Source organism: Oratosquilla oratoria, chromosome 12 (assembly GCF_046742065.1).
Source record: "Oratosquilla oratoria isolate Oo_2021 chromosome 12, ASM4674206v1, whole genome shotgun sequence".
NCBI classification, from domain to species: domain Eukaryota; kingdom Metazoa; phylum Arthropoda; class Malacostraca; order Stomatopoda; family Squillidae; genus Oratosquilla; species Oratosquilla oratoria.
Genome location: NC_134788.1, coordinates 65,625,988 through 65,640,793, shown reverse-complemented (window position 1 = coordinate 65,640,793; position 14,806 = coordinate 65,625,988). Strand labels below are relative to the sequence as shown.

Below are 14,806 nucleotides of genomic sequence, written 5' to 3'. Positions count from 1 at the left end.
TGGTGTGTGTGTGTGTGTGTATATATATATATATACAGTTACTATCCAAGTTACGACCTAGACTGGTTCCGACCAACCAGTCGTAAGTCGGATCCCATTAAAATGGCCGACACGAGGGTTATACTCTGGGATACATGATATCAATCTGTTGCATTTTTAAGTAACTTTTTCTACTGAATACTATTATATACAAGTTGTTTACTGTTTATCACTATGCCTTTTATTTTAATTTTTATAATTTTTCTTAGTATATGATATGAAAACTTTTAATATGAATAATGCCATTGTTATACATAGATACGATACAGGCCACAATGCTGACTGGAATATTTCTAAGATAATATGAAATCCATACTATGAAAAGTAGATGTTTTGAATCTGCTTTTATATCTCTCATTGATAATATAAATCAAAACAATGTATTTTTTACAATAAATAAACCTTTAGCAATTTTAAAAACAAAGTAGCGAGCAATTTACGCAAACTGTGTTTACACCAGTTTCATGTTCGTTTCTCCCCGTAAGCTCGGGTTATATAAGGAGTCAGATGTTTGCCCACTGTGTTCACACACATAACAACGTCGAGACTGTACAAATTCAAATCAGGCTTAATGACCATCTTATGAATCGATAGCCTTAAAAAAAAAAAAAAAAAATCCACTGTTATTTCTGAAGAAGCCCTGCTGGGCGAAGTGTTAAATACATTGGATCCCATACTCTGCAGTTGGCTTCTCTCCTACAGTTGTATACAGAATTGTTTTCAGTTGCTTAGTTGTTAATATGATATGGTAGGTTAAAGAAAGAAAATACTTATTATAAAGTACTCTTATTAGTAAACTCATAATAGGCATCTGCTAGACGTGATCTTAAATACGTAAATATACTTCATCCTTAATTAATTTATCAAATTCTTCCACAAATGGCTTAGCTGCATGCGCATCACTGCTAGGAGCCTCACCTTTCGACAACACGTGGTGAACCTGGTAACACTCTCGAAAGCGACGAAACCACCCAGCACTCGCTATGAATTCATGTGAAGCGTATTCTTCACCTGTATATTCTTTCAACATGCGAAATTAACTTGTAGCCTTACTTTGCACTGTTTGCAACATCTGTTTCACATTTCTTTGCCTATTATCTTCCAACCACGTGTATAGCAACTTTTCCATCTCTGCCATAAATGTCGTGTGCGATGCCGGGCTGCTACAACTATCTTACACGCTGTGCTGCCAGACATATACAGTAAACTCATAATAGACATCTAGACGTGGTCGTAAGTACGGGTGGTCGTAACTCGCGTGCGTCATAACTCGGATAGTGACTGTATGTATATATATGTGTGTGTGTGTGTTTACCTAATTGTATTATATGGGAAGAGAGCTGTGCTTGTAGTGACCCGTCTTTGTATCTCTCAGCATCAAATTAGTTTTTGCACACACTGTTGCCTCATCCAGTTTGCTCCAGATATCCACCACTCTGTGTGGGAAGCTATTCTTTTTCAGATCTCTTCTATAACTATCCTTTTTGAGTTTTTCATGTCCTCTTGTTTTTCTCCTATCCCACTTTGATAAATCATCTCTGTCTAGGACTTCCATCCCTTTCATAAGTCTGTAAATGGTCAGTAGATTTCCTCTTTCTCTTCTTTGTTCCAGGGTTGGTAGTTCTAGTTTGGACAATCTTTGTATGTCAATTTAGAGTGCTAGTGCCATCTTTATTGTTGCTCTTTGAATTCTTTCTAATTTTTTTATATTGTTTTTAGTACTGGTTGTCCATAATGTTGCAGCATACTCCAATCTTTGACTTATCAGTGTAACTAATATTTTCTTTACCATTTCCTCATTGAAATAGTTAAAGGCCACTTTCATTGATCTTAGTAAATTGAAGGTTTCTCCAACTATTTTGTTGATTTTGTTGATATGCTTGTCTGGTGACATGTCTTTGCTGATAATTACTCCTAGGTCCCTTTCCGAGCTAACTTTTTTTAACTTCCTTTGTACCAATTTTATATTGCCCTGATATTCTATTTTTACTTTTTCCAAACTCCATTATACTATATTTCTTGATGTTGAAGTTCACTTCCCACTTTTGACTCCATTCCCAGACTTTGTCCAGGTCTTTCTGTAGTGATTCATAGTCTTCCTCTGTACTTACTTTCTTTAGTAGTTTTGCATCATCTGCAAAGAAGTTCATATGACGTTTCACACCTTCATCCATGTCATTTATATATATGGCAAACATTATATATCGGAGCCAATACTGAACCTTGTGGGACTTCACTTATTATTTCTTCCCAGGTCGAGATTTTGTCTCTAAGTACCACCCTCATTTTTCTCCCGTTCAAGAAGTCTTCCATCCGTTCCAATAACTTTCCTTGTCCACCACCTATTGTTTCAATTCTTTTTAATAGCTTTATGTGTGGTACTCTATCAAGTGCTTTTTGTAGATCCAGGAAAGCACAATCTGCCCATCCGACCCTTTCCTGCATTATTTCTCTTAGCCTTTAGTAAAAGCAAATCATGTTAGTGACAATTGATCATCTGTGTCTAAATCCAAATTGTTTTGGATTCAGTATATAATTTTCTTCCAGATGTTTAATTCATCTGCTTTTGATACATACATATACCAAAGGCTTTTCCCCCCTTACATGGGGGGTAGCCAAAAAGAAAAAGGCATTGAAAGCTGAAGGAGATGTGGGGAACAATGGACGCCACCTACTTTACCAAACTTGCCAATTCAATGCCCAGGAGGATCCAGAACTGGGAATAATCATCACTAGAGATATGTCCCCTGATAAACAGATAAATAAAATCATTGGAGAAACCTACAACTTGCTAAGATTAATAAAGGTGACTTTTACCTACTTGGATGAAGAAATGGCGAAGAAAATACTAGTCATACTGATAAGACCAAGACTGGAGTACACAGTGACACTATGGACACCCAGTACTAAAAAGAATATAAGGAAAATTGAAAGAATCCAAAAAGCAACTATGAAGATGGCCCCAACATTTCAAAGCTGCCATATTAGGAGTTATTGTCAAAACTGGAATTACCAATTCTGGAACAAAGAAGAGAGAGAGGTGACCTATTGACCATTTATAGAATCATAAGAGGTATGGAAATCCTTGATAGAGAAGATTTACTGAATTGGGATAAAAGAAATACAAGGGAACATGAAAAGAAACTCAAAAAGGACAATTATAGAAGGTATCTGAAAAAGAACAGCTTTCCACACTGAGTGGTGGATGTCTGGAACAAATTGGATGGAACAATAGTGTGTGCAAACACCACAGATGAATTTAAGAGCAAATGAGATACAAAGACGAATACCACGAACGTAGCTCCCTTTCCCGTAAGATACAACTAGGTAAATACACACACACACACACACAAAAGACAGCTATAGAAGAGATCTGAAAAAGAACAGCTTTCCTCACAGAGTAATAGACAGTTGGAACAAGTTAGATGAGAAAGTGGTGTGTGCAAAAACAATACATGAATTTAAAAATAGTTTAGATAAAATGAGATATGAAGACGGGACACCACGAGCATAGCTCCCCTTTCTGTAAAATACAACTAGGTAAATACACACACACACACACACACACACACACACAAAATGGGTTAAGGAAAATACTAGATGTAGAAACAATGAGGACCCATCGAATCTAGACTTACTATTAACTTCTGAACCAAATATTGTGAACAAAATGGAGTATAAAACACCAATTGGAAAGAGTGACCATATACTAATAGAGTTTGAATTAAAAGAACAGCACAATGTAGGTAGGAATGATAAACATAGAGAAGGAAGATTCATGTACAACAAAACGGATTTTGTAAAACTAAGAAAATCTCCAAAACACAAACTGGGATAAATTTTCTAATGAGGAAACAAAGATGGAAGACAAATGGAACATATTCAAAGAAAAATATGAGGAAGGAATTCACAAATATGTACAAAAAAAAAAAGAAACAAAAAGAGATTTATATAAAGTGTTGGTATAACAAAAGGTGAGGCTAGAGACAGAAGAGACAAAGCTTAAAAAAAAATCCAAATAGCAAACATAAAAAAAAAAGAAAAAAAAAATTAGGAACGAATATTCAGGAAAGAAAAAAGAAATTATGAAAAAGTTATTATAGACAAATGTAAGGATCAACCTAAACTCTTTTACAGATATATTACTGAAAAACTAAAGGATAAACATGAAATAGTGAAATTGTGTGAAGGAGATAAAGAATATATAGATGTTACAGAAATGACAGAAGTTATGATCAGACATTTCAGGTCTGTTTTTACAATTGAGAGCTCACAATTTTGGGAAGATGGACAACAAGGAAGATCACCAAAAATGAAAGAAAGGCAACACAGAAAGAAATAAGAGACCAAATAAAAAACCTAGATGTTAGGAAATCGCGTGGACCGGATGGAATTGCAAATTGGATATTGAAAGAGTGTATAGATGAACTGACAGACAAATTATACAAGATAATAGACTTTTCACTCAGAAAAGGAAAGGTACCGCAAGATTGGAAAGATGCAAACATAGTACCTATTTCCTCATTAGAGAATTTAACCCAGTTTGTGTGGTGTCCCATCTTCATATCTCATTTTATCTAGACTGTTTTTAAATTTGTGTATTGTTTTAGCACACACCACTTTCTCATCTAACTTGTTCCAAATGTCTATTATTCTATGGGGAAAGCTGTGTGTGTGTGTGTGTGTGTATTGCCCTATTCTATACACTTCTATTTCCTTTTCTATTTCTTACTCTTTGCTTTGCACTTCTTTCAGAATTTTTCTTGCTACAGGTATTTCTTTTTTTCTATTTTTTTCTTAAGTACCAAGGTGGATAGTTTTAGATACTTGGGTGCAAATGTGGCAGGGAAAGGTGGAGTGAAAGTGGAGGTAGAATGTAGATTGAGAGAAGCGAGTAAATGCCTTGGTGGATTAAAGAGTGTAATGAGGAATAGACATTTGGGAATGGATGCTAAGAGGAGACTGTATGAAGGAGTGATTGTGCCAACAGCACTGTATGGGGCAGAAACATGGAACATAAGAGAAGAAGAGAGGAGTTTGAATGTGTTTGAGATGAGGTGTCTGAGAAGTATGATGGGGGTTACTAGGCTAGATAGAGTGAGAAATGAGGAGGTGAGAAGGAGAATGGGGGTGGAAAGGGAGCTGGGAGATAGGGTTGATGAAAGAATATTAGGATGGTTTGGACACATGGAAAGAATGAGTGAAGAAAGAAAAAGAGATGTGGAGGGAGTGAACATGAGGGGACGTCCTAAGATGAGGTGGATGGATGGGGTGAAGGGGGCTTTGGGGAAGAGGGGAATGTCTGTTGAGGAAGGACGGGAGAAGACAGAAGACAGGGGTGAATGGAGAATGGTTGTATATGGATGATGTTGTGATAGCATGAGGTGGAATGGGGGGTGAGGTAGTATGTATGAGCAAAATTTGACGCAGCCTGAAGGGATTTCTCCCCGTCCTCTCATTTTATGCAATGGGGGATGGAGAGGGGGGGTCGCCGATTTAATGAAGCGGCCTTGCTGTGGATGTGCTGTGTCTTGCGACACTGCCTCTGACCCAGGGCAGTGGACAAGGTGCAGGGATGACCCGTCATTTCAGGAGGTGCTAAGATAAGAGGGAGGGTGGAGGGGTGTGGAGTGTATTCAGGGATGGAATGGGTGGGAATGATTTTATGCCTTTTTCTTTTTGGCTACCCCCCTTGTAAGGGGGAAAAAGCCTTGGTATATGTATGTATGTATGTAAGTACCTAAGTTATGTTTTTCCTCTATACCATATACTACTATGTACATACTTTTTTCCACTGTATCTGTAGCCCAGTTTTCTTTCTCTTTGACTACTTTAACAACTGTTGCTTTTGCATTATCTTTCACTTGTTGGATAATTTCTTTAAAATCTATCTTTTGGTTTTCCTGGTCTTTTTTCCATTACTTTCTGATTTCCCATAGTTCTTCCTCTCTTATATTTCCTCCAACCTTCTTGGTCACCTCCTTAACCCATTCAACTCCGATGACAAGATGTCTTGTCATTTGGTCAAATAAAACAAAAAATCATAAAACACCAAAATGTTTGATCAAACACCAGAAAAATATGACGCCGGTCCTCGCTTCGCTCGCAGCGAAGCGAGGACTGACGTCATATTTTTCTGGTGTTTGATCAAACATTTTGGTGTTTTATGATTTTTTGTTTTATTTGACCAAATGACAAGACATCTTGTCATCGGAGTTGAATGGGTTAATTTGTTCATTCACCTCTTCTTTTTTCAGGCCTCACTATTAGTGGTATCTTTGTTTTTCCTGTCATTTTTACTTTGATTAATTCTTTTTCTATTCACTCGTGTCATACATTACAGTGTATTCAATGTTTAGGTCCATGATTTCTATCTTTAGCTCTGTAATCTCTTAATTCCATGAAATATTCCTATATCTCATCTCATTTTCTATAAGGATTTGGAGGGATGGATATCAGAGGGTCTAGCAAAAAATTCTGGTAACACATTGCTGCATACCAGATGTTGTTGTTGAAAAGGTGTGTATTGATTTACTATCCTTAGTATGGGTTATTGATTGGGAATCTGTGTGAGCATGGACTTCTGCGATATGGGCTTCTGTTTTGGCAGTCTGTGATGTTGCTGAAAATTCTGCGGAGGATTTTGCTGATGATGTAGAAGAGGGTTTTGTTGAAGATGCAATGGAATACTTTGCTTAAGATGAGGTGGAGGGATTTGGTGATGATACAGTGTGATTTTACAAAATAAAGAACTTGTTCTGGACTGTAACAGCAGGAGCAGGATTGATACAGGAGTGGGGATGGGGGAGGGGGACAATTGGTGGTTGAGAAAGGCAGGAAGGTGCCCTAACTGTATTTGATGGAGCAGAGGGAGGAGGCATGTGTTTTTGCCGCACCATCCATTTGTCTAAAATGAAGAACTTGCTTGGCACTACCAAGTCTAGCCAGCTGAAGAATGTTTTGTTCAAGACAGTACTCCTTGCATTGTTGAGAATGTATTAAGTGAACTACTCTGCTATGGAAACAATGTAGTTCTGATTCACAATCAGGAGTAGGGTGTGAGTCACGGACAGAGCAATGACCACATCGTAGACAATTTGTACAGTTCTTCCTTCCATGGCGAAACTCATGACACTGGTAACACTGTAAAAGTCAGTTGATGAAAGCTTTTATTGGGAGAGAAAAAGGACCAATATTGATTCACTTTCTTTTTGTCAATGTGAACATTGTCAGGGCATAATTAATATTCCTGAGAATTTGTGTTTGCCTTGGTTGTAGATATGTGGTTTGATGGATTTGTAAATTCCATCTGATGGACAAGGTACATGGAGGAACATCATGGCCAGTGTTAAATCCTTACCTTGGATCATCTTTACCCTATATTTTGAGGTTATTATTAGGGAACACTCCAATGTCTCTAGATACTTAGCATCATGGATATAAAGTTACTTCTATTTTTGTTATAGTATGTCACAAACCAGTTAGATGTAGGGGCATGGTGAAGCTTGGTAGCACATTCTTCAGCATCATTGAAGAAGTTGGGACAGTGATAATCCTCACTGTCAAATACATTCCTTGATCAAATGATCTCAGCAATTAGGCTGTCATTTTCAATGAGGGACAAAATGTACAAAAGAGATCGGATGACCGTGATCGACCAGAAGTCCGTGATGGGGGAAATGTTAATTTTGATGGGAGAAATGTTAATGAGGCATTGAACGTCAATGAAGGACCAAATAATAATATAGAGCAAGGTATAAATGAAAAACAAAATGATAATGTAAGACATGATATTGAAATTCAAAATGTGTCAAAAAGAAATAATCACGAGTTTCTTAAAACCATGTACTTTAATGCTCGTAGTATTAGAAACAAATTTCAAGAAATACAGGCGTATGTCAAAAGCGAATATCTCGATATGATAGGAATAACTGAGACATGGTTAAATGGTACAGGGTTCGAAGCTGAATTTAATATTGCGGGATTTAAACACTTTCATCAGGATAGAAACCACAAGAAAGGTGGGGGTGTTCTATTGTACGTTAAAAACAATGTTCATGCTTGTGTTTTAGAGAAAGTGAAACAGGATGCATATGATAGTTTGTGGGTTGAGTTAACCCAAACAAATGGACAAAAAATGAATATAGGTGTAATATATAGGCCAAAGACATTATCATTAGCAGACGACAAACTGTTATTTCAAGAACTGTCTAGTTTCTGCAACCAAGATTTATTGATAATGGGTGATTTCAATTTTACTGATATTGATAGGATGACCCTTGAACATGGCCATATAGGTAGTCGCTTGTTTGATTTTCTTGGTGACAATTACTTAATTCAGCATGTAAAAGAGCCCTCAAGATATGGAAACTTACTCGATCTTTTGATCACTAGCCGCGAAAGCATGGTAACTGATGTAGAAGTCGGTGAATCTGTTGCAAATAGCGATCACAACCTAGTTAGATTCAAACTCCTAAACAATTTTAGAATAGATACTTGTGTTTCTAAAATACCCGATTTCAGTAAAGCTCAGTTCATAGGACTACGTCAGGAGCTTCAGCTTACAGATTGGGAGGCAAAATTAAATGAAAGACCTGTAGATCAGATGTGGGAAATATTTCAAAATATGCTCACTAAGATGATTCAAACTTACATTCCTTTTAAGGACAGACGTCCCCCAAATCAGGCTCGCCCAAAGTGGCTCGACAAAGAAACTGAAAAAAGTATTGCTAAAAAGAGACAGACTTATAAGAAATATAAGTGCTCGGGTGCATCTAATGACTATGAAAGTTATGTATCAATACAGAGAGATTTAAAAAAGATGATAAGAAAAAGAAAACGACAATACGAAATGAACATCGCTGAGAAATCTAAAGAGAATCCCAAAGAATTCTATAGTTACATTAGAGATAAAAAGGTTGTTAGGAATCACATTGGTCCACTATTATCTGCTGACGGTCAACTTGAATATTCAAATGAAGGAATGTGTAATATCTTAAACAATTATTTTAGCTCGGTATTCATAAACGAAACACCTCAAGGTGAATTCCAAACTGAAACCTGTGAAAAGTCTAGGGTAAACTTACTACGGTAAATATAACAAAAGAAAAAATGAAAAGGTGTATAGACAAACTCAAAGTTAATAAAACACCAGGGCCTGACTGTTGGCATCCAAGAATCTTAAAGGAAATGAAAAATGAGATTGCTGTTCCATTAGAAATTATTTTCAAGAAATCCATCATATCCGGAGATGTCCCAAGAGAATGGAAGCTAGCTAACGTTACTCCCATATTCAAAAAAGGTGACAAAAAGAAACCAAATAACTATAGGCCTATAAGTTTGACTTCAATCGTAGGAAAAATAATGGAAACTATCATCAGAGATGCTATCAAACATCATTTAGAAAGTAACCATTTGATAAATGATAGCCAGCATGGTTTCAGACGCAAACGTTCTTGCGTGACTAACTTACTCGAATTCAACAACACAGTTATCTCGAATTATGACAAAAGAAACAGTATAGATTTAGTATATCTAGACTTTGCAAAAGCTTTTGATACCGTCCCACACGAAAGGCTACTTACTAAATTAGCTTTGCATGGAATAAGTGGTAGCCTATTAGGTTGGACTAGTAATTGGTTGAATGGTCAAAAACAGAGAGTTGTTTTAAATGGAAAAACTTCTGGATGGAAAAGTGTTGCAAGTGGAGTTCCTCAGGGTTCCGTTCTTGGGCCACTTCTATTCATAGTATATATAAATGATATTGACCATGGACTAAAATCCACTGTTTCCAAATTTGCTGATGATACAAAACTGCGGAGTGGCAAATGATCACTCAAACCAATTAGATATTCAAGAAGATTTAGATGAATTACAGCAATGGTCTGAAAAGTGGCTAATGAAATTTAACACAAGTAAATGCAAGGTAATGCACATAGGTAAAAATAACAGTAAGTACGATTACAAGTTATTTGGAAATTCGTTAACAAAAGTGGATAGTGAAAAAGATCTTGGCGTAATTATCAGTAACGACCTCAAATCATCCAAGCAGTGTATTTCAGCCTCTAAGAAAGCAAATAAGATTCTAGGACTGATTGCGCGATCTTTTGATTTCAAAAGTCCATCACTCATTAACAAGCTATATAAATCGTTAGTTCATCTACATTTGCAATATGCTGTTTCCGTATGGTCACTGAATCTCATTAAAGACATTGACAGACTGGAGAAAGTACAACGGCGAGCCACAAAACTGATTCCAAATATCAAAAATAAATCATACGAAAATAGACTAAAACATATGAATCTGTTTTCCCTAAAAATGCGTAGACTCAGAGGTGACTTGATACAGGTCTTTAAAATTCTAAAGGGAATTGACAACATCAAAAGTGACAAAATTTTTACATTGAATGAGAATCAGACAAGAAACAATGGTCTCAAACTGTCCAGAAATAGGTTCAATTTGGAAGTAGGTAGAAACAACTTTGCCAACTGTGTAGTTGATGAATGGAATAAACTTCCTGCACAGGTAGTGCAATGTAGTTCAGTTCGAAGCTTTAAGAATCATTTAGTTAAATACCTAAGATGCTGTAATGATTATAATTTATCTTATATTATTTGTTTTTGTTTTGTTATCATTTGTCTGTCTGATTGTCATTTATTATTAGTTATATGTCAATTTATTATTATTTACTATTTACCTGTTTGTTTATTATTTAACTATACCTATACATTTATTAATGTATTTTATTTGTTATTTACATTATCATAGTTTTTATTTATTATTTTATTATTAATATGATTTTTTTTTCGCATCCGACCTAGATATGGATCAAAAGGTCTCCTGTCGGCATGCTCCGCCTTTGTAATCCTTTGTAAATGGTATAAAAACTCGTATAATGTCCAACTTCAGAATTGATTAAGGTTAATAGGCAGGGACACCTTCTAAACTGAGATAATATATCAAATAAAGGTTCCACAAAAAGAACTTATTTAATTTAATTTTATCTGTTTATTTTTTTTATAGCATTATGACACAAATGTCACAACTAGTAAGGGAGTCACAGGCTTCTTGGAAGATGACTAGGTTTTGTGTATATAATGCCTCTGTAGGTTGAAAAATTTGAATCATTCCAGTTGTCATGGGGTGCATATGCATGTAGCTACTGGATGGTTTTCAGTACATTTCTAATAAAAAAAAAAGTAGAATGCAATATATAATAACAGCTCATTTGTTAGTATTTGTATCTATTTTATGTTATAGCAAGTACAAAGGGTCTGTTTAGGTACAAAGGGACTTGAATATTAAATGGTTTGTGTACACAACATTCACAATCCCATTATAGTGTATTACACAATTTCAAAGAGATATCAAACATATGATTACTTTTTTTCCAGGAAGAGGGTAACTATCACCATTCCTTTGGAAGAGCTATCCATAGAATCCATGTGTGTGACATGATGAAGAGGATCTGGTGTGACATCTACAGCACAGCTATATCATGAATTATCTTAGATATCACGTGATGATCCACACTGTAGAGAAGCGCTTCTAGTGTAATCTTTGCAATTCTGCTTTCTCACAAAAGCATGATCTCAAATGGTACAAAAGTCACTTCAAAGATCATGTGAGGACCCTCACAGGAATAAGACTTTCCAATGTGACCTGTGCAGTTCTACTTTCTCACAAAAGGGTTCTCTCACACAGTATATCAGAACCCACACCATAGCCTTTTCAATGTGACCTGTTCAATGCAGCTTTCTTATGAAAGAATCATCTCAAATTTCATATGACCATCCGCACTGGAGAGAAGCCATTCCAGGTTGACCTGTGCAATAAAACTTTCACACAAAAGTGTTTCCACAAAGATCACATGATGACCCACCCAGGAGAGAATCCTTTCCAGTGTGACCTGTACAATTCTGGCTTCTCACAAAAGGGTGATCTCACAAAGAAAACAAGGACTCACACAGGAGAGAAGCCTTTCCAGTGTGACCTGTGTGATTCTGCTTTTTCACGAAAGCATCATCTCGTGTATCATATGAGGACCCACACAGGAGAGAAGCCTTTCCAATGTGTCCTGTGTGATTCTGCTTTCTCACTAAAGGGCGCTCTCACAAGGCATATGAGGATCCACACAGGAGAAAAGCATTTCCAATGTGACCAGTGCGATTCTGCTTTTTCACAAAAGCAACATCTCATATGTCATAAGAGGATCCACACAGGAGAGAAGCCTTTCCAGTGTGACCTGTGTGTTTCTGCTTTCTCACGAAAGTATGATCTCACAATGCATATGAGGACCCACACAGGAGAGAAGCCTTTCCAGTGTGCTATGTGTGATTCTGCTTTTTCACAAAAGAGTGATCTCACAAAGCATATCAGGATCCACACAGGAGAGAAGCCTTTCCAGTGTGAACTGTGTGATTCTGCTTTTTCACTTAAGCAACATCTCGTGTATCATATGAGGACCCACACAGGAGAGAAGCCTTTCCAGTGTGACCTGTGTGATTCTGTTTTCTCACAAAAGGGTGCTCTCACACAACATATGAGGACCCACACAGGAGAGAAACCTTTCCAATGTGACCTGTGCAATTTTGCTTTTTCACAAAACTGTGATCTCACAAACCATATGAGGACCCACACAGGAGAAAAGCCTTTCAAGTGTGATCTGTGCATTGCATCTTTTTCACGAAAGGATCATCTTAAATATCATACAATGACCCACACCGGAGAGAAGCCTTTCCAATGTGACCTGTGTGATTCTGCTTTCTCAAAAAAGAGTGCTCTCACAAAACATATGAGGACCCACACAGGAGAGAAGCCTTTCCAGTGTGACCTGTGCAATTCTGCTTTTTCACAAAAGGATGATCTCACAAACCATATGAGGACCCACACAGGAGAGAAGCCTTTCCAGTGTTGCGTGTGCAATGCAGCTTTCTCAAGAAAGAATTATCTCACAAACCATATGAGGAGCCACACAGGAGAGGTTTTTTAGTGTGACCTGTGCGGCTTTGCTTTTTCATAAAAGGGTTATACCACACAGCATATGAAGACTCACACAGAAGAGAAGCCTTTCCAGTGTGACCTCTTTGATTCTGGTTTTTCACATAAGACTTCTGTCACAAGACATTGGAGAGAAGCCATTCCTGTATGACCTTTATGATGAAAAGATCACACTTTTCTGATGTCTTGGATTAAGCCAGTAGAAAGGCAATTACACAAGTGATACCTACACACTTAGAATCCTGCATGGCATTTCCTTTGTTTTACCTGTAGGGTCATTCATGAGTGAACAAAATTCATTCTTACAGTTCAATTTATAAGGAATTTGTCCTCTGTTTATGTACAAAAAAAATTAATTGTTCTCCTGGTAAAGACCCAAGCTGTTTGATCCCATGAGGCATGAGTACCTGAATCATTTTGCAGTCCATGTATGTGGACGACTGATTAGTCGTAGATGGCGCTCTTCACCTCATCTATTCAAATCCGTTCACTGACCATGTTGCCGTATAGATTTACTTGTAGCCAGTTGGGTTTGATTCATAGTACAGTTTGGCCAGTTTACTTCTATTTGCGCCCCAGTTTGTAGTTGCCCCAGTTGCAGTCTAATTTGTAGTTGTTCCAGTTGTTCATTTCCAGTTGTAGTTGTTTGATGAAGGTAGAAGCCTTTGAGCAAGTGTAGCAATTAGGTTATCTTTGACAAACCTCGTGAAATGTGTAGCAGCCATGCAGTGAAGGAAGTCCACATAGTTGTGGCTGTGTGTTACAACACTTGCAGTGTACCAGTTCCAGCAGAGGACCACATAGTTGTGGCAGTACCCATGCCAGCAGAAGACTGTATAGTTATGGCAGTAGTTGTTCCTGGAATGGCAGTGGAACAGCAGATTGACTGTCCAGTGATAACCTTGTAGCTGTTTCGGTTCTGTAGTATCCCAATCAAACAGTAATAGAGGATTGTTAGCTTTATTCCTTCCAACCCCATTCCCCCTTTATTTCTCCTTATTCAACAGCTTGGATCTATCCTTCTAGTTATTGTTTAATATTGATATTAGATTCATTAATAATTTTACCTGGTAGTCTCCCATGACCTCTGTGACATCCATCTGTGTCCACCTTTTTTTTCTCGCTCTTTACAAGGGCCCTAGCCATTGGAGGACGGGAGCCTCCGTACCTACGGACCACATGTGGTGGAAGACACTATTTTCACCACAACCTGTGCGATGCAGATCTCTCACAAAAGGAGTCTCACAAAGCACGTGAGGACTCACTCAGGTCTCTCAAATGTCACATGGTGACTCACGTTGATGAGAATCTATTCCAGTGTGATTTGTATGAAGAACACTGTCCCTTCTAATCTGTGCGCCTGTGTGCGTGCACACACATTTTACAAAATAAAATAATAAGTACCTTATCAATTCCCTCCATGAAATCGTTCTTGTTGGCTTAATAAATTTGAATACATGATACAATTTCAGTGTTTATTATTTACCTAATATATCAAATTCTATTTGGAAAAGGGAACAAATCAATAGAGTTTCCCACAAAGACCTACTTTTAAGGAATAACATGAGCAAAGAAAATATTGATGAAAAAAAAAATATATATATATACTAAAAGAGCCTTCTACCCACTTCCCTCTCGTATCTTGCACTTCCTGGATGATGGGTCATCCCTGCATCTCGCCCACAGCCTTGGATCAGAAGCAGTTAGGGATTTTTTTCTGTTTGTCACAGAAGATATGGCACAAAATATAACCTACACCAACCAGAG

At 37.2% G+C, this 14,806-nt stretch overlaps 1 protein-coding gene across 4 annotated transcripts in view; it reads left to right on the top strand.

Annotated features, from left to right (window-relative positions):
- Window positions 1-14,499, top strand: part of LOC143031945 (uncharacterized) — a 38,782-nt gene extending 24,283 nt beyond the window's left edge. For 3 of the 4 annotated variants that reach the window (XM_076196329.1, XM_076196330.1, XM_076196331.1), the window contains exon 2: window positions 11,434-14,499. In XM_076196329.1, the coding sequence (XP_076052444.1) occupies window positions 11,826-13,031 (1,206 nt within the window). In that variant the 5' untranslated portion in view covers window positions 11,434-11,825 and the 3' untranslated portion in view covers window positions 13,032-14,499. Of the gene's footprint in view, window positions 1-11,068; window positions 11,183-11,433 lie in introns of those variants that run through there. The other variant, XM_076196328.1, reaches the window with a different exon arrangement.
- Window positions 14,500-14,806: the final 307 nt, after the last annotated feature.